Source organism: Denticeps clupeoides, chromosome 4 (genome assembly GCF_900700375.1).
Source record: "Denticeps clupeoides chromosome 4, fDenClu1.1, whole genome shotgun sequence".
NCBI lineage: Eukaryota > Metazoa > Chordata > Actinopteri > Clupeiformes > Denticipitidae > Denticeps > Denticeps clupeoides.
The window spans coordinates 20,217,542-20,240,300 of NC_041710.1; the positions used below are offsets into that span (position 1 = coordinate 20,217,542).

The following is a 22,759-nucleotide window of genomic DNA, read 5'->3' on the forward strand; positions in this document are numbered from 1 at the left end:
GAGTTACGTAGTTTCAAAAGAGGGGAAAAAAAAAAAAAAAAACCTGGAGTTTCTCAGGTGTTTGAGCCTGTATGTAAATTAAGTGGAAAAAAAAAAAAACTATATATATATAAACTAATTTTATTTGCTTTTACACACCCATGTAATCATTTCCTCCGCTATGGTTACCAGTCCATGGGGGACCTTAGGCAATAAGCAAAACTAAAGAGTGTAATATACAAAATTTTATTATATATATAAAAAGAAATTCAGTCTACAAATTTAAAGCTCTGTTTTAAAAACAATTGTACTACACAGTCTTGTTCCTCATTAAAATGACAGTGGAAACAGGAAAGGGAAAAATATCAATTTACAAAACAGTACATTACCTCATTTTGCATTACAGTTACAGTTCTGCACGTTTTGAATCGGCAAACCAAAAATTGCATGTTCACATTGCATCTCAAAAAAGCTCAAGTCTCCAGGCAGTTTAGTCATCGTCGTCGTCATCATCATCGTCGTCATCTTCCTCATCCTCCTCCTCATCTTCGTCCTCATCCTCGTCGTCATAATCAGCTTGCGCTGCCTTTTTGCCACCAGCTGGCCGACCCGGCCCACCCTTCTTGCCTGCATCTGCTTTGCCTCCCTTAGCACGGTAAGCTGCAATATCCTTCAGGGAAAAATAAATAACATTTGAATTATATATAAAAATTAAAGAGCAACTGTGTTTAAAAGTAGCGGCAAATTCACAAGCAGATGCACATACCTTATCATACTTCTCCTTCAACTTCTGAGCCTTCTGTTCATAAGGTGTCTTTTCCTTGGAACCCAGCTTAGACCACATCTCACCCATCTTCTTCGCAATCTCGCCAATAGTGATGCCTGGATTCTCACCCTTAACCTTCGGGCGGTGATCAGAGCAAAAAAGAAAGAACGCGGACCTGTAGAGAGAACACGAGGTATCAGCTACTTCAAATGAACCGGAAAGGACTGAGTCCCATCTCTGCTCTGCACTTACGGGGGGCGCTTGGGGGCATTGGGGTCCTTCTGCTTCTTGGCCTTCTTGCTGGACTTGCTGGACGTCGGGATGTACGACTTCATCTCCCGGTCGTAACGGACCTTGTCATTTTTAGCCATCTCCTCGAACTTGACCTTCTCCTTAGAAGACATGGTCTGTGGGAAGAGGAGAGAAGCCACGATCACGGTCACCACGCGTGGCTCTGCGAAGCCCCGCCCCTCCCCGGAAAAACAACACGCAACAAGGCCGTGATACGCACCTTCCAGCGCTCAGAACACTTCTTGGAGAACTCGGAGAAGTTGACCGGAACATCGGGGTTCTTCTTTTTGTGCTCCTCTCTGCAGGTCAGGACGAAGAAGGCGTAGGAGGACGTCTTCCCCTTGGGCTTGTTAGGATCTTTACCCATACCAATTTCTAAAGAAGGAAAAAAAAAAAAAAATCCTATTTAAAACGTATTAAATAACTAAATAAAAAGATTTCAAGCGACGAGTCACGAGTTAAACCTCCCCGATGCCCTTGGGTCTTAAGCGAGGAAACGCGCCACTAATCCGCTCAAGTTCCTGCTCCACTGAGACCGACGCGCACAACAATAATCTGCCCTCCATCTTGTTTCCCGCCTAAACGGCCGCTCCGCGTCCGGAGATCCGCGCAGGGCGCCGCGGTGGGACGCGGGCAGGCGGACGGGGCGAGTCGCGGCGGAGCCGGGGACCGGAGCCGGCGCCGCCGGCCTGAACCGAGGCGACGAGCGGGGATTAGCGCGCCATGTTAAACCGGACGGAGATTAACTGTGGAATTAGAGACCCGCCACTGAATAAAAAGAAAATAAAACAAACGTTACAGGCCAGTTTGTGGCGGAAAGTTGCTGGTTACGGTCTTGGTTTCCGTAACCTTGACGAATCGGACACGCTCGACTTTAATCCGCACCTACCCATGGAACGAACACTCAAGTTCTCAAACTCGGGTTCTTACAGAGAACGGCAACGAACATGAAAACGGAGTTCGACGATTTAAAAGCCCGCCACCAACTTACCGGACTTCGGGGCGACTCGACTCGACGGGCGGCTGGCAGTGCTGGAGACTTGCTGTCTTGTCGGTGCACACGGCGCACACAACCCTGATTAAATGGCCGCTCGGCTCCGCCCCTTCTGCTCGGCGTCCCGCTGAACGGGAAGGGGGGCGGCGCGTTCCCATTGGCCGACGGGCGGGCAGCTGGCGCCAACAAGTTCAGGCGGCCAATCAGCGGCCGGCCAGGCGTGGGATTTAAATCAGTCGGCGGGAAAAACGCGATTAATTAAATGTAGCGAATGATAAACTTTCAGCCCATATAATCGCGATGTGCGCGAAAGCAATGTTTCAAAGGTTTTAAATCCTAAATTCTGTTTTTAACGTTTCAGAATTTAGTCAGATACACTTAGACGCCGTGTTTTTTCGCTATCCGGCAGCATAAATCTTCATTTAACCAAAGTCTGGTGTATTAAGATAAATGTAGAGAAAGATATAAGAATATATTAGTGTGTGTGTTTTTTTTCTTCTCGTTTGTTGCCTTGCATACAAACCATGCAGGTCCGCAAATGAACTGGAACCAAGCAGCCTGAACCGGTTTGCGTTTTCATGCCAAGCGACTTCCTTTTGGGTTTGGTTTTTTCAGGCTCCCTGGAGCCATCAGATTAGACAGAATACGACGTTTTAAACACCACAGAGGTTGTAGAATTTCGGCTGTGATCGGGGCTGCAGATTGAGGTGAGCTGAACTTTACCAACTGGACTCAACACACACACACACTGTGGTTCAAAACCTGTTCACCTGTTTAATGCAGCTTTTATACAAACTTATCCGAACTGCATTCAAAGCACACCGATCCCCATTTAATCACACACTGCCACCAGAAATCATTTTCATAATACAGAGTCGAACGCTGAAGCTCATCAGTCAGGGGTCAGTCTGTGGCCATTAGGCCACTGATGAGGTTCATGGCAGTGAAAGTGGTGCTGCAGGGTTATTCGGATTTTAGTCATTTCCCACGTCGGGTAGTTTCCACAGCCAGAAAGTACCCAATGCTCTTAATTACCGATTAAATGTCTATAAACTTACACAAGCTGCTGCACGTTCGTGTGTTCCTTTTTTCTAGATGCACGTTCAGCAAGCCAAGCTACATGTGGCATTAGCCTAGTGGGTAACACACTTGCCTATGAACCAGAAGACCCAGGTTCAAATCCCACTTACTACCATTGGGTCCCTGAACAAGACACTTAACCCTAAGTTGTTCCCGGGGGAAACTGTCCCCTGTAACTACTGATTGCAAGTCACTCTGGATAAGGGCGTCTGATGAATGCTGTAAATGTGCAGCATCTTTAATTTGATTCAATATATCTTAAATATCTTCATTCACTTCGAAAGCATATTGCTGAGTTCAGAAGGAGCGGCTATGTTCTCATACTTGTAAAGAGCATAATTTTATCCAGGCGCATTTCGTCCATAGAGAAAAAAAAATCCATTCAGGGCATAATCAGAAATGCTCTTAAGTTTGGGAGATGGTTTCCTCAGCATTTGGTTCAGGTGTTAAAAAGCCGTTTTTTACACGGTGGTGTCACTTCACCAATGACTTCGACTTTTAGATTAGAATTTGGACTCATGTCATAGAATTTAACAAAAATTCTGATTTCTGATTTTTTGCAATCACTTGGTCATGGCATGACAAACTAAAACAAGAGGGGCTCCAAAGTATTCCTAATGTCTTCTTAAATGTGAAAAAAGTGCCACGCCATGAAGTAGCACCTTTTTCTGTGGCTGCTGGAGAGGGTGGGGGTGAGCATGGCTTGTTCCTATTGAGTGCTCTGTGAATGTGCTCCCTGTACATGTGAATGGTAAAATTAACATCTGCATGGTCTGATAGACAAGCGTCGGGCTTTGGCTCTTCCACGCAGATATGAGGCCACTTGATACCTGTGGTTCTCTCACTGTGGCCTTTCGAGGTGAATGGCTAGGGTGTAGGCCGGTCGTGTGCTTTTACACCTTGGATTGGAGACAGGGTGGGTTAAATCAGTGTAAATTCTGCCCACATAATCCCATATTCCCCCGTCATTAGAGGCCTGTAGCTACAGCAGTGCTCCCTTTTCTCTTGGTCATCAATTATTTTGATGCAGGACATGTTAGTATACATTTACATTTTCAGCATTTATTCAGACAGCCTTAACCAGAGCAACCTACAATCAGTAGTTACAGGGACAGGAAATCTTCTTACTCAGGGGCATAGTGGTAGTAAGTAAGAACTTAATTAATATGAAGTGGAGAAAAAAATACTTTCAGAAATGCAGTGAAATCATAGTCCATAGAAATGTTGTTTTAAATGTGAACTAGCATTGTGTTTCATACAAGTAGGTCTATAAATGCAAGTAGGTCTATGCATACCATGACCACACACATCACATTCACAAGTTACACACTTTCCAGGTTTTTAAATATATATGGGTTTATATGTGCTTTATAGAAGAAGAAGGTAGTAGAAGGATTTGTGCTTGCCACATATTGTCCTGTATTCAGAAGTGATTGTGATACACTGCAGTACAGCACACGGTGATACAACGAAATGTGTCCTCTTTGCTCAGTGGCACCTTGTGGGCTTCAGTTCCAGCTGTGGTGGAATTCGAACCGACAACCTTCCGATTACAAGGCCTCTTCCTTAACCGCTAGGCCACTACTGCTCCATAGAAGTGTGGTGTGTGAGAGCAATCAATCATTACATTTAACACAACCAAGGGCTGGGTGGGTGGTTGGTTCCCTCTCATATATGTTAAGATAACTAGCAAGCGGTTTAATTCATTTATTTTCATAAATCTGGAGAAACAGGGATTCTTACTTGGCTGAATATATTACATTTACAGCATTTGGTAGACACTCTTATTTAGAGTGACTTACATAAGTGCTTTAAAATGTCCATCATTGAAATCCCTTATTCCATTTACTAGGGGCAGTAGTGGCCTAGAGGGTAGGGAAGCATCCTCATAATCAGAAGGCTGCCAGTTCAAACACATTTTGCTGTGCTGTGTTTCAGAATGACACTCATTTTCACGCCACTTTCATTTAGGACCCGATCTGTAGATAAAATAACTCAGAACCCAAAACTTTTTTAAAATATATGTAAGAGACCATTTTAATCTATGTTTTCTTACATTTCCATTCCAGTTTTCCTCTACCTTCCAAGTAGAGGAAATATGAGATCTTAAAGTAAAGAAACCTGGTGTAGATTATATTTTAAGACCACTCAGTAGCTCTAGAATTGACAGCAATATATTAAATAGCTAAAGAAAGCTAAAAAAAATATTTAGTATTTGATGAATAAACTCTGGATATATACATTCATTGGAAATACATTAATACTGTAATTGCCTGCATTTTTTTCCACTCTGCAAGCTTTATCTAGGAGGTGAAAATTAACTTACAGACAATACCAAAGAAATACCATATTTTGCAGTGCTTTCAGTGTTGCCAGATTGGTAGAAATAACAGTTTACTTACATATTATATATGTGCATAAATATGTATTTACATGCATGTTTAATAATTAATTTTATTTCATTTTAATATGACAAATGAAGCTAAAAGATTAATTTAAAAAACAGAATTTCAATTAGGCTTAAAATATCATAGCAACAGAAATATGGAGTGATTGTTTTTGTTTGCATTAAAAAAAATAATGATGCATTTATTATGCTGCCATTAGCTAAAACATCACTGAACACAGATATGTGCTTTCATTGTTCTGGAATCCAGGCCATTGTGACCACTCTGGACCTCCTCACAAGAAACTCACTTCTGCTATGAGGAGCAAATTTGTTCATGATGTTGGCAGATTAATGCAGTCATGAGCAGTAATGAGAGTAGACTCCTAACCAATCACTCTTTCCATCTTATCGTTACTGTAATTAAGCTGTTTCCATCCGACCAGGCTCTTATACAGAAGTCAGTAGAGGACATGCTACTTCACTTTTTTGCTTTGTTATCTCCAGAAAACAAAAGTTTTTATGTCGAGATCTTAATTTTCACACCATTTTACACAAGACCAACGTTTTCAACGCTACTGAACACAGCAGGTGAGTTCTAAGATCTTCGGCATCAGTACAGGCAATGTACCGATGATATTGCCTTACACCGATTCATTGTCTTTCAATTAAAATGGCTATTTGTGCTTGTGTCAACCCCTGATTACAGTAATAATTAATGTGTTCATCCACGATGCTGTATCTAGCAGCAGGCTAGCTCAAACTAACCAAATTGAGATAAGTTACTAATTACTATTTTTAATCGGTGTGCCTGGTCACTGGTCATGAGTAAAGTAAGATTGGGAGAGTGCGGGAAAAGAACCTGTTCCATCAGATATAGAAATTTTAAAAACATTTTTTTTATTTTATTTTGCAGCAATGTTTCTGAATATTTTGCCTGTACAATTTTGCAGTAAATAATTTCAGTGTATGTTTAACAAATGTACAATATTACAATTTCAGCTTGTGAAATTCATGTTCAGAAATTCAGATGTGAAACATTCGGTGCAGTTTCAGTGTAGATCCAGGAAACTAAGCATGAAAAACCAATTAACAATCTCCAGTCGAGTTAAGGTCCGGCCGACATGGAGATGACGGCAGTGTTACAGATCAATAGGTTGAGGCTACCGGATTTGGACTGCACATGCGCAACGTCTAGTAGGGTTCGGATCGGGCCGTATCATGGTGGCGTTCTGAGTATGCATGCACACGCATGTGCAGTTCAGATTGGGTTACCGGTCCGAGTCGGGCAGCGACACCTGACTACCTTAACTGGTGACCTGGGCGAGCATGTGTCTCCTTCAGATGTTAACGGCAGCAGATTCGTCCAGTTCAGGAGTCAACTCCGGAGTGGGACACGAAGCGCTGGCTGTACAATAAAATCTGTTTGTGTCCATTGTTTATTAACGCTATTTTGTAAGCAGTTCCTGACTAGTGTCCAATCAGGATTCGAGACACTATTTGTAATGCACGACTTATACCAATAAGCCACAGACCGGCACTTTCAGCAGTGGAGGGACCAGGCGAGCTGTACTGGAGGCTCGGAGAATACGAGGTGCGGTGCGAGGTATAACACGGGCTGCGAGGTCGGATGGTGCGACCCCATGCTTGGCTCTGTAGGCCAGCGTCAGTATTTTGAATCTGATGCGTGCAGCTGCTGGGAGCCAGTGGAGGGAGCGTAGCAGAGGGTTGGTGGACCCACACACTGCTCCCCAAGCGCCTTTCATGGCTGCCCACTGTTCACTAAGGGTGATGGTTTCCATGCAGATGACACATATTTCCTTGTGCGCACCATATGCTGTGGGGATGTGTTGTATTGCTCAGATAATGTGCAGACACAATGCCGGTGAAAAGCCTTACTAAAGCCTTAGTACAGAATGTTCATTATGTATCCAAAATGCTGACCAAATAAGGGGCTCCAAGGCGTAGCAAGCTCTGCTCCACTGTGAAAAGTGGCACACTTTAAAGTGGCATCTTTTTCTGTTTCTGCTGGAGAGGGTGGGGCTGAGAATGACTTGCTATTTGTTACTGGCAGTAGCCATAGTTCTCTCACCGTGGCGCACAGTTGCCTGACGAAATGAATGGCTTCGGGTGCAGGAAACACAAAGGCTGGTTATATAAACCTCGGGGTAAGAATGTGTCATATTTGCCATCTCATATGCCATCTAATATTTCCATTTTCACTGGTAACATGCAGAAGCAAGAGTTCTTTTCTGTTGGTCATCAAACATTTTGGCCTGGGATAATGAAAAAGATTTTTGGTCCAAAGAATACATCCCCTAAAAAAAATCAACACATTCAATGTTTGCCAAAATGCAGTGATTATAACTGAAAAATACAAGTACTACAAGTATCACTTGACTGGCCCTGAAACCGACCAGGATTATCTGTATTATCACGTTATGCATTCGTTTTGTCTTTCTGTTTTGAAAGTGAAAATGAAGTGATTGTGATACACTGCAGCACAGCACACGGTGACACAATGAATTGTGTCCTCTGCTTTTAACCATCTTAGTGAGCAGTAGGCAGCCATGACAGGTGCTCGGGGAGTGGGGTGTGTGGGGATGGTGCTCAGTGACACCTCAGTGGCACCTCGGCGGATCAGGAATTATTTACATTAACAGCATTTATCAGACGCCCTTATCCCGAGCGACTTACAATCAGTAGTTACGGGGACAGTCCCCCCCTGGAGCAACTTAAGGTTAAGTGTCTTGTTCAAGGACACAATGGTAGTAAGTGGGATTTGAACCTGGGTTCATAGGCGAGTGTGTTAACCACTAGGCTGCTACCGCTTCCTTAATCACCACTGTGGCCTGAGCTGTTTGTTTTGATGTTTTTATCTGTCTTAGGGGGGGTAGTAGCCTAGTAGGTAACACACGTGCCTGTGAACCAGAAGATTCAAACCACTCGTACTACCATTGTGTCCCTGAGCAAGACCCTTAACCCTGAGTGTCTCCAGGGGGGGACTGTCCCCGTAACTACTGATTGTAAATCGCTCTGGATATGGGCAGTAGCAGATTGAATGCATCTGCTCCTGTTGGTCTTTTAAAGCCTTTCTGTGGACAGATCAGCGAGGCAGAGTCCCCACACCGCATGTGGAAAGTCAGAGGAAAAGGACAGCAGCGAGAAGAACAGCCTTCATTTCAGGACGTCTGAAGGAGGAACCAGAGTCAGAATGCTTTTCAGTTTTGGTTTCTTCTCTCACTTTAAATCTGGTCATGATGAGGAGGGTTCCTATTGATCATAATAAGAAGCCTGGTTTAATTAACCTTAATTAACATTTGTTTTAAATGTGTTTTGTGTAGAACCACATGCAGTTCTAGAAAGAACCCTTTATTAGGTACACGACCCAGTTCTATATTTTTGAGAGCAATTTGATTAACATTTTTGATTAATTTACATAACTACATAACTAAATCATGTAAACATCATCAAACTGTAACAGTTGAACCCATGAACAAACCCATGAACTATCTCTGCAGCGTCCATGTCCCAGGCGATGTCTGCAGGATTTGAGAGGGTGTCTGGACCTCTAAATCTCTGGGCCACAAATGGAGAAGTGACAAATGCAGAATGGAAACAGGACCAGATAAAAGGACACAGTTCAGCTGGAACAGGCTGAACTCTTCTCTGCCCTGGCCACTAGGTGGCGGAATGAACTTCTCCTCGAGGTCAGAAGACCTTCCTCTTCAGAGAATACTTAGACTAACTTGTAACTTTCTTATGGTCTGACTTATGTAAGAGTAACTGCCATACATAAAACGATTACTGATTACTTCATTGAAGTTAACATGAAAGCACGTTGTAAGGTGTCTGCCAAATGCCACAAATATAAAAATAAATAGGTGTAAATTGTTAATAGTTATGAACGGCAAGCCAAGCTGACTGCAACAGTGACAGTTTCCTTGTTTTGCACGCCTCTCGTTGCAACCCCAAGAGAGAGTGTGGTTTCTTCTTTTAGGTCATTTCCTGCATAAAGACTATCTCCTCCTGCTCCAAGTCACTTGCAGACTCAGAAATCAGATAAAACAATCTACTTTTCACCTGCTTCTGTTGGCCCTTAAAACGTCATGGAAGTAAAACTTTCACACCAAAACTCAGTAGGACTCAGTCCTGTGATTAAAAATTTAGGACTTCATAACCATAACCTTAACAGAGCTTAGATAGAGCAGAGAAAAAAAAGTGAAGTCGCTCATTGCTGAATGTGACAGGCCCCATATTTCAGTTCGGAAGAACGTTGCAAATTAGAGGAAAAAAGGGACAGAACAGAAATAATAAGACGCATAAAATGTAATTGAGTAAGAGATTGCAACATGATCCCTTCTCTGTAGCTTTTTCTGTTTATGCCATTGTCTTATCTCAAAAGTACACATAACCTATAAACAATATTAACATAATCTGCAGTCAAATAAGCAACAAAACACATGTCATTGAGACGCTGCCTTCCAGCGGCCCAATGACCTGCGCTGTTATATATATAGGGTGGTAGTAGCCTAGTGGGTAAGACACTCACCTGTGAACCAGAAGACCCAGGTTCAAATCCCACTTACTGCCATTGTGTCCCTGAGCAAGACACTTAACCTTAAGTTGCTCCAGGGGGGGACTGTCCCTGTAACTACTGATTGTAAGTCGCTCTGGATAAGGGCGTCTGATAAATGCTGTAAATGTAAATATATTTTTCTGCCACTAGAGGTCAGCATTCAACAGGCCGCTTGCATCCGATCACGTTTCAAAAGTCCGTTTGAAACAGTCCTTTCCAAAGGGGGAAAAAGTTACATGGCTGCAGCGTCCCCTCCAGACCTATCCCATTCCCGTCATAAACAGGGGACCAAGCTGCATATTTAAGCAGCAGACTTTCCGCAGTTACAGTGCCGGCTTTCTTGGCTAACGTCACTTTCCCGACACTTCTGTTCTGGGCTTCATTTCTCACACGCACCACCCTCAAGGCTTCTCCTGCCAGATCCGTTTTATCTCCCTTCCACTTGTTTTCGTAGCTTAAAACAGCAAGGAAATACAGTATGTGTTGTCAGATTAGACGTTCATACGTCAAATAACAGCCTGTTGTGAAGCAAGAAACGAGCTGTAAGTGTCTCTGAAGATGGAGAGCTTCTTCTTTCGTGTCTACCTCTTGATTCTGTTTAAATGAAGTCAATTTACAATTCCACCTCCGTGTAGATATACAATAGGGGCCTCGGGCCTCTGGAGTGTCATTTCCACGCATGGCAGAGCTCTGGCCTCACTTGTAAGGGCTGGAAAACGTCTGGTGCAGACCGAGCAGTTCATGAAGAAGAGATTTTCAGTCCTGAATTTAATGGGTGAGATCGTGGAGTGGAAGTGTAAAACCAGTGTTTACTCGGAGCATCGTGAAAAGTTTCTCCTTTCTGCCCAAGTACAGTTGAATTAATATAATTAATATAATTACTGTGTGTAATTAATATGTTCAGATGTGCTGAAATGGTGTCCCCCCCCCCACCATCATGCCCGTGATCTCTGGACTCGGGAGTGTATATCAGTGAAAGGAGAGAGAGACACTACCACGGTCTGTTCTGGGGATGAGTGTGTGTGTGTGTGTGTGTGTGTGCGCGCGCCCGCATGCATGTATAGAGGAGGGTTATGTATATAAATCCAAAACTCTCTTCTCTCGCCTCAGAAACCAGCCGAGGTGACGCCGTGGGACACCAGATCCGAGCCCGAGATTCAAGCTCCCACGTCCTGATGATCAGCCACAGGAAAACGCTGGCCAGCAAGTCTCCAGATCGATCGTGTTAAAAAAATAACATGTTCATCTTATCATGACGGTCTGTGGTTTATTTCGTCGTCAGATCGCTGCGCTCTGATTGGTCGGACGGCGATTTTATTCATTTTTGAAGGTGACGTGAACGAACGGCTCTCATTCTTGAAACATCTGAAAATAAAGAGGAGATCGAGAAAATGCAATGACAAAGTCTGACTTTTCACAGCGTCCCTTGTGAAATGTCACCATCCTACTCTTCTTTAGAGACACTCGACCAGATTTGTATTTATTAATTTTTTTTTTGCACCGACCATGATAACGCGTCTTGTGATTGGTCAGCGCTGCGCATCCTCCGTCTGGATTGGTCCAGCCGCAGATACTCCGCGACAGAGAAGCCGCCGGCCGTTCCGTGGGAGTGGGCCCCCATAAATAGGGGGCCACCGTTCTTCTTCTTTTTCTAGCAGCTTTCATGACGCAGATAAATATCAGAAAAATGTAAAAATGACAGTAGAAAATCATATTCTCAATAGTCTCAACCTGTAATTTTATGTGGAAAGCGTTATTACATACGCGAGCAGTAACAACGACACTTATTAATAAAAAGTGTCAATTTATACTTATACTTATTATCAATTTATATCATTTTGCAATACATTTTACTATAAATTCCAGGCTTCTGTTCATTTGAATGTTTCTGACACAATAATAATGTAATTATTGTGATACTAATGATCATGGTCATTTAGGACATTCATTTGGCAGGCCACAAAACTCCGACAAACATAAAAATGATCATATTTTATTACTGTGATACTGGGACATGGTGTAATCATCAGTCCAGCAGCTTGACTACTATCTGGTATCTGATAAATTGATAATCCAGTCTGCAGATTGGACTGAATACAGAATGTTTGTGTTGTCGTTGTTATTAATATTGTACTAATATGTGATTAATATTATGAATAACTTTCTGGCTGGAGAGATCAGAAGAGAGCAGAAACCTGGACCTTAAGCACTGTGGCTGGAGAACAGGGTGGAGGGCGCCCACACTTTCACCAGGCAGCATTACGCAAGATTAACCTGCTTGGACAGCCTCCATCGGGTCACCGTGGGTTACAAAAGTGAGTACAACAGAGGTCACCTGCTGCACGATCCCTGTAAGGTCCCCCAGCATTGCAGCCGCAGCTTGTTCCCGAGCCGTAATTAGACCTCGTGGAGAGTGAGATTCTGGTGCCGTGAAAGTTGGAGGGAATAAGAAACGAGGGACTCGTGGAGGAGAGAGAGGAGGGCGGTCATCTCCTCCAAGGCCCAACAGGACAGCAGAACATGGGGTCACCATGGAGGTAATCCAGGTCTAGGATCATCTCCTCCTCTCCACATCAGCTCCCTGGCTTCAAGGTCAGAGTCAGGGTCGCAGGGGGTCACCATTACTCCCCAATTATAAAATGTTCACTGGCCAACAAAATTTCTAAAATGACTTTGTTATGTAGGATGTAGGGTGGTAGTAGCCTAGTGGGTAAGACACTCGCCTATGAACCAGAAGTCCCAGGTTCAAATCCCACTTACTACCATTGTGTCCCTGAGCAAGACACTTAACCCTGAGTGTCTCCAGGGGGACTGTCCCTGTAACTACTGAAAGTAAGTCGCTCTGGTTAAGGGCGTCTGATAAATGCCGTAAATGTAAATGTTGTGTTTATTTAATCAGTAATATTAGTTAATAGTCATTTAAGAATTTATCTTTATTTTGTGTTTCTGAATCAGGGCAATATTTTTCAAATGAATGACAGATAGACCGACATTTTCATCTGAGGAGAAAATATCATGTCGAGTTTTGGAAGATTTATTTTCAGGGGGAAAAATGAGAAAAATGTTATATGTAAATAACTGGAATTCAGTTTGTATTTATTTAGAGCGGGATCGACTTCTTCTTCTTACTAATTTTATTAAGGAGAGTTCTACGTCCAGCCTACAGAAATAGTGGAGATCGCGTTTTCTTCTGCCGAACAACTTCATTCCCGACAGACAGACCGACCGACCGCGCCGAGTCTGTCCGAGGTCACGCGGGGTCAACCAGCGTCGCTGAATAAGAAAACCAGACGCGCAGTCCCGACCTTCATCGTGTCGTTTTTAAGAAGAAAAGAAAATGTATTTAAATTTGTGCAACTTCGGCCTCTTCAGCAGAAACCCCATAATTCATCTGATTGTTTCGGTTTTGCAACCTTGTAAATAACTCAGATATTTATCAATGAAAAAAGACAGGCGTCCGGTTTAAACGTTTTAAATGTTAATGTCGGGGTGAAGGGGATGTCGGACCCGCAATAATTATTATAAAATTAGAATAATCCGTCACTGCCGAGAGTAGTCAGAAATGATTAGCTGGCTACTCTACTTTTTCAAAATAAAATGAATCAAATTTCCACAGTTTTTCATAATTAAAATACCGTCAGCGTCAATAATCCATAATTACCCAAACCCTCCCACGTCTCATCCCGAGACCACGCAGCAGGACAACACGAACCCCACAGACGTAACAGCCTCACCCCGCAGAGGGCATCGAGACCCCCACCCCAAAACACGAGCCGTGCGGGTTAAAACTCGCGTGGGTGCGGAATCTTACCAGAGTGGCACCAGGAGCTCCGTGATCCTCCGTGAACTTCTCGCTCCTCGGAGATCCGGCGCGCTGGCGTGAGCTTTTTGAGGACGGTTTGGAGTGTGTGTGTGTGTGTGTGTGTGTGTGTGTGTGTGTGTGTGTGTGTGTGTGTGTGTGTGTGTGTGTGTGTGTGTGTGAGAAACTCAATCTCGTGTACAGTAGCACGCTCCATCTGGGAACCGTCACGACTGACAGCCGCAACGCGGGGCGTGGATCCGCTCCTCCACCCGTGGGTGACGCTGCGCAGGGCTCCGCGGTGGGTGCTCTTCTTTTGTCCGGGTAGAGTGAATACTTAATCCCGTCCGCGTAAAATAAAAAAAACGTACAGTAGCATTTCGTTGAGTGTGCAGAGAAATATAAGAAATAAGAAAGGCATCAGGTCAGCAACACTGGTGAATATTGCTATGATAAAAAAACATGAAAGAAATTCTAAAAATATTCTAATATTCTAAAATAAAACTAGTGCCTGATATCACTGAATATGATACTGGAGTGTATTAATAAATCCATCCCTACAGTATGATGCATGGACCGTCTTTAATATTCTGTTCAGGAGAATTCACAGCAGTTCTTAATCAGTTTTTAATTTGAATTTGAAATTTAATCATGTATTTGTGTGTATAGATATTTTTTTGTTGTGTCTGCGTGACGTTTTAACAAAGTATAATCTGTATTTACTGCACACTTTGGCGCTGAATAAATCATTTGATGAATGACAAACCTCTATTTGGTTTATCCAGATTGGGCAGCTTGTACACATCGGGTACAGACTCCCAGGTGATCAGGGCTTTAAATCGTCTGTTCGCTCAAAATCTTCCACAGTCCGAGATATTCTTTCATTTTCCCTTTTTATTTATGAATAAAAGTCATATTTCACCGAAGTCTCTCATGCTTCCAGACGACTAATTAATATTCACGACGGGCGACGTGCAGCGTCATGACGTTCCGCCTGCCGACGTGACGTCAGCAGTCTGCCGGGCAGAAAAGCAGAGGAGGGTCTTATGAACTAATCGTTCGCAGATGTCTCTAATACCAGAGAAATATGCGCGAGAAAGACCGCCTGCTTCCAAATACAGGAGGGAAAATGACTGAAAAGCGTCCCGTCTTATTAAAAGTATGCGACTAAACTCACAATCACACTCAAAATGTCAGACCATGAACAGTAACCGCACAGCGAGACACGGCGGTTTTCTCCGAATAAACGTTTAATATTTAATGCTAAAGTGCAGTCTCGCTACAGAAGGTATGACGATAGGGACTGATGGACGAGAACGTCTGATAAAGGTGGAAACCCCTTATAACCACGGCTTATAACCCCTTATAAGCATTCGGCCTTTAATTAGTCCAGATAAGTGGAGGTAGAGTAATCCGGTATGCACTTTGTTAAAGAGCGACAGGCTGTATTTACATGCAGACACCGAGGCCAGACAGTGGAGACTCGCTCTCTCTCGCGAGATCAGGGTTACAGCAGCGGGTCACGACGAGGTCACGGGATTATCTTATCCTCTAATCAACAGTCCGTCCCGTTCCAGCTATCGCGGACGCCATCTTGACACAGACAACAAATTATCTGTAATTATCAGCGCGGACCTCCAGAGTTAATGCGACGGACGGAATGCGAGCCAAAGCGCAAAGACACTCGAACGTCCACGCGTGGGACGCCGTGGAGCGACGCTCAGGGATTTTGTCCATTTTATCAGAAGTGTGTGTGGCAGTAGAACAGCGTCGTAACATTCTGCGGCCTGCGAAGCGTTTTAACGCGATGCCCTCCACCAAAAGAAGAAAGAAAAATTCAGCACCACGTCTGATCAATCACGGGCACGTCCGATAGGCGGCGTGTCGCGCTGCGTGACAGGGACGCGCCCACCTTGTCCTGACCCCCTTCAGCCCCCCGATGCGCATTTTCTGCAGGCTCCGCGATGTCTGCGCCGAGTCGAGCCGAGTCGAGCCGAGCCGAGCCGAGCCGAGCCGAGCCTGCTTATCCGCGGGTTTATTTTAACAGAAGACAGGAGAGACACTTTTCTCTTTATCGTAAATATCGGAATGTTCTCGGTAAATATGACCGAATTACAGCCACAGCATTAAACATGGATCTATAAAGTACGTGAACATAAAGCGCTTTTTTATTGCAAAGTAAATAATTTGAAGCAAGAGCATTGAAGCTAAAATTCAGCCATCCACTTTATTATTTAGCATTTAACGCATTTCTCTAATATTAAAATGTGACATATTTTGAAATACGTCACATCTCTGAGATACAACACTGAAACACATATTACTAGAAATACAGCTACAGTATTTGGGAACAGTATATGTGGTATTCGAATTTGCAGAATTATGCAGTAAATAAAAACCGAAGGACGCCAATCAAGCCTCCGTTCTCGTGACACTGTAGTCCGTGGATCCCTCAGATCTCACAATTGTATGTCTTCCTTTGCCCCTCAAAAAAAAAAGTGGAATAAAATGATGCCTTCCACTGTCGCCAAAAATACTTGAAGTCCTTTTGCCTGTTCTGCACGCGAGCCTCGCCAAATGAAATCCACGGGGGCCACCATCCACGCAACAAGCAGGCCGGGGTCGTTTAAAAACACAGTGGTTTATTGAAATTAATTACATAGTTTTACAGCTCCGTTATGGGTTTAGGTTCATTGTCTCTGGACGGAAGTGCACTTGGGACCACCGGACACTGCGGGACCACGACAATGACAACAAGAAGAACACTTCATGGCAATTTTCACACTGCGTCACGACAGATTCCGTCAAGTTTATACTCGGAGAGAGAGAGCGAAAAGAGGGAGAGAGACCTACACTTCACATACAGCTTTAGTGGCAAACATTCAGCACATATTAGACAACAACACACAGTCCCTTACCAAAAAAAAGGGGGGGTGGCCTCCTCTTAACATGGAATGTTTTTTTTTTTTTTTTTCCAAAAAATCCACTCTCCGTTGCGGGAAATTGCACATAAATATTCCGTTATTAAATAAAGTGAGAGTACAAAGTAAAAAAAAAAAAAAAAAAAAAAGAAAAAGAAAACGGGATTCGTTTCACTGCTTCAGCTCCAGAGCCCAGACGTGCTGCGGCCAGCCAGTCCGGCCTTTCGTTTTCTTGTCGCTGCTGCTCCCTGAGCTTTTCAACGCTTCATTCTGCGGAGACAAAAAAAAAAAACCCACACGCGGCTCGGTTCTTTTATTCCTGCACACACGTCCCGGCCGAAAATGATCTTATTACTGCTCTTTTTTTCCAGAATATTATTAATTGTGTTGTTGTTGTGTTTACTGTATTACTGTATAATTACTGTTATTTGAAGGAATACATTTTTGCCCATAATTCTTAATTCACGTGATATACTTAAATGTACAAATAAATATTTAATATTATGTAATATTATATAAAACAGACATTTATACAAGTATATCGCGTGAATTATATATGTAGTTGTGTGTGTATATATATATACACACATACACATATGTTTAAATATATATATTTAAAATAATTGTACATATAGTAGTAGTGTATGTATATGTAGTTGTTGATGTATATATGTATATAAATATGGTTGTACATTTAATAGTGTGTGTGTGTATGTATGTATATATATATATATATATATATATATATGTATATGTATATATACATATATACATATATATATATATATATATATATATATATATATATATATATATATATATATATATATATAATGCAGTTGTAGTTGTTTATATGTATGTATATATATATATATATATATGTATGTATGTAGATGTATATTAAAGACGGCGGGCCTACTCACCATCTCCTTCTTCCTCCTGTCCTCCTTCGCGTCCGACTTTTTGAAATCCGCCTTGAACGCCTCCGCCTCGCCGTTCTGCTCGTCCTTGTCCAGAATGTCCATGAGGTAGGCGATGTAGCTGGTGGCCAGGCGCAGCGTCTTGATCTTGGACAGCTTGGTGTCCGCGGGCACGTTCGGGATGCACTCCCTGAGCTCGGCGAAGGCGCTGTTGATGCTCTGAGTCCTGCGCCTTTCCTTGCGGTTGGCCGTGGGTCTCCGCTTCACGGGCCTGGGCCCCACGCCCACGGCCGCGGCGCCGGGCAGGCCCGCGTAGTGCGGGTGGTCGAGGCCGGGCGCGCCGGCGCTGTAGTCGGGGCTGTAGGACGGCGCCAGGCTGTAGTCGGGCGGGGACATCTCCGGGTGGCTGATGAGCCAGCCGTGGAAATACGGGTTGTCTTCGTGGCAGCGGCTGGCGAAGGAGTAGCCGTCATGGTGCATGACCGGGTGGTGCGGGAAGCCGCCGACCAGACTCATCGCGGGAACTCGAGTTCTACACACGGAAAGCGCTCTTCGCTCCTCCAGAGATCCCCATAAAAACTAGTAGTAATAAAAATAATACTAAAAAAAAACGAGAACCGGGCCGGCGCTGAGGTTCTACTGGTCTGAGAAAAACAACCACTGGCGGTCCATTAACGGGTTCAAATATGGCAAAAAAAGTAAAAATAGCCCCCCCCAAAAAAAGGATGCAAACTCACATGTAGAAAGAACGCATTCCGGCGCACGGAACAGGAACCTCGGGGTCGGACCGGCGGCCGCTCACTCGCGCGTGCTCGGTACTCCGGCTCCGCCACGAGCGCGCTCCCGTTCCATGATCCGTGCCGACGGCGCCCACGCAACGAAAAACCCGACAAAAACGGCACCCACCCAACCAGCCACCCGCGCGCACGCTCGCACGCACGCACGCACGCTATCCTGCAGGACGCACCGTCTCACCGTCGGACGCTGCGCCGCGTCTCCATGTCACAGCTTCGCCTTCAGCTCGGCTCGGGTTCATATATGTCGTCAAAGCGGCTCCGGACCAATCAGAGCGCCGGAGAGGAGGGACCCGGCCGCGGTGCGGGGTGTTTACGCTCCGAAAAAATGTCAATGGCCCTTAAACAGCGGCACATTTCGCGGCGTTTTTTTTTATTATTGATGCCAGTACGATTAAGAAAAAATCGTAATGCGTTTTTTTTTTGCAATTATAATATCGTTCGTGTATTCTGGTTTATAATCACCCTACTGGAGGGTAAAACACGGGTCCGCGCAGAACGGTGTAATATGCGGGATTATGGTAGTGGAAGAGGAAATAACTGCTAAAATATCGACCTCAGAAGGCATTTTCCTATTATCACTATCAAAAAAAAAATATTTGACTCTAATATTTTCCAAGATTTTTATTTACTATTAATTAAATGATGTAGCCAGGTATTTTTATCCTAATAAAAACTGCGGCCCATCGTGTCCTGTGTAAATGTGATGCAGGCCCTGATGTAGAATCTGTCCCCCGCGGAGCATCTCATCGTTTCCAACACCGAGGAAAGTCACGATCTGGTTGGAATTTATTCAGCATTTAATTTTTTTTAAAGAACTCCATTCCGGATGGGATTGAAATCTGCTCTGTTTTATGAAGGCATAAGACGGCGTTTTACAGGGTTCAGGACCAAAACACTGTCGCACGACCGACGCGAGCGCGGCGACAGCAGGGACCCGGTGCGTCTCCTGCAGAGCGTGGCGACGTGACGTGACGCGCATCTCGGGTTCGGTTCCGTCTTCGGGGAAGAGTTGCTTTTGGCACCAGGATTATTTTGTTTGGAGAGCCCACCACCTACCTTGGAGGAGCTGTGTGTGTGTGTGTGTGTGTGTGTGAGGCAGGGACGGGAACGTGCGCGTGATTTATACTTGTTTAAGTGTCGTGTGTGGGGCGGCTGGATGGAGTCATTTCGATACTCCGACTCTCCCTCCGGTTAATGACAGATAATCAGACCGCGGGTCACTTGGTCAGACTCCTGTTACAGACCCCCACCCTTCACATCACCCCCCCCCCCCCCCCCGGCCACGGTTTATTCCAGTAACGCGTGACCCCGGAAACATTTTACAATAAAAAGAGAAAATAAAAAGTAAATTAGTAAACGCACTCGCACAGTCCAGTCTCACAAGCGCAGCTGTTATGTAGGTTGTATTCATGTAAAGTTGGAAATCATTATTGTATGTGTAATATACCATATTGTGTTTTAATAAAGAACAACTTAAGTCGTATGTTTCTCCGTTTGTTCTAAAAAAAATAAGAAAGAAGGAATGAAATAAACCTGCCTGGCCGTGCGTTCAGGTAGCGGACCGTTAGATGCGCTGCGCTTTTATTTATACCCGCATTAAAGCCCCACGATGGCCTTGCTGATAGGGAACAGGCCGAGGGCGGAATTTAAGGATCGGAAGGACCTTTACGACATTTTAATGCAGCGTATCTGCCTTTAGGAATTAGCGTCATTGTAGAGTAAATCACGCCAAATTCCCATGAATTCTCTCCAGTGTCCAGTCTGGTCAGGCGAAACCCAGACTTGGGTTTTCATAAAACTCTTCATAGCAAAATATATTAACAGAACAAATACTTCAGTTAATGAACACTTTACTGTATATTTATTTATCTAAATAAAATTACGCTACAGCAAATAGCACAATAATTGAGGGATTCTGGATAAAATATACATTTTACGAAGAAAAATCGAAACGCGTTGTAAACTGGCGATTTAAAAAGTTATTAAGAGTCTCATGCGCGCATTTGCTCCTTCATCTAGGTTTTAAAAAATCCAGAACGTGGAAGAAAAATTACATTTACAGTAATTTACTGTTATTTTGTTAGTAATGAAGGTTTTTTTCCGCCACCGGGCATGCTGCTGCTGTTAATACGCTACGCTGGATCGTAATTTAGGGAATAAAAGTTTGAAGCCGACATACGTGCTAAGAATCTGACGAACCCCGAAAATGTCGGGTGTGGCAGTTTCCTCGGTTTCTTCTTCCTCAGTCTCTCTTTCTGCAGCGACGGCACAGCGTTTCTACATGAAACATAGGAAGCATATTTTTATTATTCTCATCAGTGCATATTTAAATATTTGATTAGGTCTGCGAGTTGAAACTTTTACTGCGGACATAAAGGTCCACCGCCTGGACTGTTGGGGGAAGTTATCATTTCCCCCTAAATTATACGTCACGCATGCGTAATAGTTTTTTTTATTTATTTATGAATAGGTGTGAAATATATGTGCACATACACACCATGGTGTTCTCCATAATCATTTCATACCTTGTTTCTTATATACACACACACACACACACACACACACACACACACACACACAATAATATTTCCACTTCAACTTTGTCTTGCCGCATTTACTTTCCATCTTGTAGTCTGTGGTCTGTTCTAAAGGTCCAGTGAAGAGAAACTCTCTCACACCCCACAGAGCCGTATGCTCAGCAGTGAGAGTCGGGTGGGAGTTCGCCTCAGATAGCCCCGTAGCCAACTTCACAGGACCACAATGCACTTCATCTGGAATGGCAGATGCCAGTCTCAAGTGCTTTTTCTCGGCTTCCTCTGCCTCTTTCTTCCTCTTACTCATTGCTTTTACGCATTTTGTGTCTCTGTCTTCTGCATCCATAACCATTATCTGCACTAATCATCACATATTCAGCTCCCTGTCACTTAACACTGGTTCCCAGGTCCGCCAGGCGCTCTCCTCCTCACGTGTGGACTGCACAGCCTGGCTCCATCTCTCAGAGATTCTGAGAGCCCTCTGCTCAGGTACAGACTATGGCCATGTCTCCAGGGAACATGTTTGTGTGGAACAGAATATCTTTCTGCTTCAATCATAACACTTTGTGAAGAACGCATCTCTGTTGTTCCTCTGCTCTTGTGGTCCACAGCACACCTTCCTGCAGTTCTTTCGTTTTTTTGGAGGGGGGCAGTGTTCAAAACCTCACGGTTGGCTCAAGCACTGTCCCCATGGCCTTCTTCTTCTACAGTTCTTCTCTCATTACATGACGTGAGAGAGACTCTACACCAAATCCAGGGTTAATCTCCCGTGCTGAGCGTTGGGTGCTGTATATTGTGCGCTGGTCAGGACAGGAATGAAACCTTAGAGAAGGTAAGGTGAGAAGACGCTGTTTGTATGGGAAAGCCAACTGCCAGACACTCCCCAACCTACAGAGCTCAGCTAGACAAGCCATATATGGTGATGTACACACACACACACACACACACACACACAAACTTGGCTCAAGTTCACTGTCAAGGACCCTTCCCCCCACAGCTTCTGCAATCAGTCTCCCATCCGTCTCCAACTAAATAAAATGAAAAGAAGCAAAAATCGTTAGGCTAATTGGCCTATCTCATTCTGAGGCGCATTAGACTGTGCCATTAACATTCAGCCAGGCTTCGGTTGATGTGGTGGGGCGCTGCTACACCCTCTAAAGCAATTTTGTCCGCCTGCTCTGGCTCCCTCAGCCAGGAGCTCTGTCTGTCTGTCCGTGCATCTGGAAGCTACCATTCTGCTCCAAGATGAGGGTCATTTCAGAGACAAATGGGAATCATAACTCATGATCCTACCCTAACACAATACTACTAACCAGTTTATGCAATGCATTCCAAATCCAATAAAACACAGGGAATCTGTTCCCTAATCAGGACCATATGGGGTGCACTGTACACTCCCAACGTCATGGCGCCGACTAGCACCTACCAATTGGCCAGGGTGCCACTGTTTGTGTGTCTCCTGGTCACTATGTTCTGGTCAGTGCTGATGAGCGCTGGTCTAGGCACGAATGCCCTTGAATGTTTCACTTTTTTGTTGCTGACCATGTTGCCGTGCACTTATGTGCATGACTTGGGGAGGCATGGTGCAGTCTGGGAAATAGACTCATGTTGAGCTCGTACATGTGCTGGTGTTTGAATGTGTGCATCTTTGTTGGTTTTTATCGTGTTTTGACAGAAAAAAGCATACATGCACCAGATTGTGGTCCGCTTTTT

At 44.1% G+C, this 22,759-nt stretch overlaps 2 protein-coding genes and 1 long non-coding RNA gene across 3 annotated transcripts; all 3 read right to left on the bottom strand.

The window, feature by feature from the left end:
- Positions 1 to 209: 209 nt before the first annotated feature.
- Positions 210 to 2,145, bottom strand: hmgb2a (high mobility group box 2a). Its single transcript, XM_028976268.1, has 5 exons — positions 2,028 to 2,145; positions 1,257 to 1,411; positions 998 to 1,152; positions 746 to 920; positions 210 to 649 (listed from the first exon to the last, which is right to left on the bottom strand). Exons 2-5 carry the CDS (start codon positions 1,401 to 1,403, stop codon positions 470 to 472), a joined length of 657 nt encoding a protein of 218 aa, XP_028832101.1. The 5' UTR covers positions 1,404 to 1,411; positions 2,028 to 2,145; the 3' UTR covers positions 210 to 469.
- A 7,989-nt stretch (positions 2,146 to 10,134) lies between these two features.
- Positions 10,135 to 13,966, bottom strand: LOC114789043 (uncharacterized). The gene is made up of 3 exons (XR_003749608.1): positions 13,887 to 13,966; positions 11,581 to 11,733; positions 10,135 to 11,440 (listed from the first exon to the last, which is right to left on the bottom strand). It is a non-coding gene; the product is annotated as an uncharacterized LOC114789043 (long non-coding RNA).
- Positions 13,967 to 16,815: 2,849 nt separating this feature from the next.
- On the bottom strand, positions 16,816 to 18,746 carry hand2 (heart and neural crest derivatives expressed 2). The gene is made up of 2 exons (XM_028977822.1): positions 17,719 to 18,746; positions 16,816 to 17,065 (listed from the first exon to the last, which is right to left on the bottom strand). The coding sequence occupies exons 1-2, from the start codon at positions 18,229 to 18,231 to the stop codon at positions 16,967 to 16,969; spliced, it is 612 nt and encodes a 203-aa protein (XP_028833655.1). The 5' UTR covers positions 18,232 to 18,746; the 3' UTR covers positions 16,816 to 16,966.
- Positions 18,747 to 22,759: the final 4,013 nt, after the last annotated feature.

What these genes read in the sequence shown, in the direction of transcription:
- hmgb2a (XM_028976268.1), bottom strand. Translation starts at nt 1,403, where the DNA reads ATGGGTAAAGATCCTAACAAGCCCAAGGGGAAGACGTCCTCCTACGCC. An exon ending in AGTGTTCTGAGCGCTGGAAG is followed by an intron (nt 1,153 to 1,256) that starts GTGCGTATCACG and finishes CTCTTCCCACAG; the next exon opens with ACCATGTCTTCTAAGGAGAA. An exon ending in TGAAGGAGAAGTATGATAAG is followed by an intron (nt 650 to 745) that starts GTATGTGCATCT and finishes TTTTCCCTGAAG; the next exon opens with GATATTGCAGCTTACCGTGC.
- hand2 (XM_028977822.1), bottom strand. Translation starts at nt 18,231, where the DNA reads ATGAGTCTGGTCGGCGGCTTCCCGCACCACCCGGTCATGCACCATGAC. An exon ending in ACAGGAGGAAGAAGGAGATG is followed by an intron (nt 17,066 to 17,718) that starts GTGAGTAGGCCC and finishes TTGTCTCCGCAG; the next exon opens with AATGAAGCGTTGAAAAGCTC.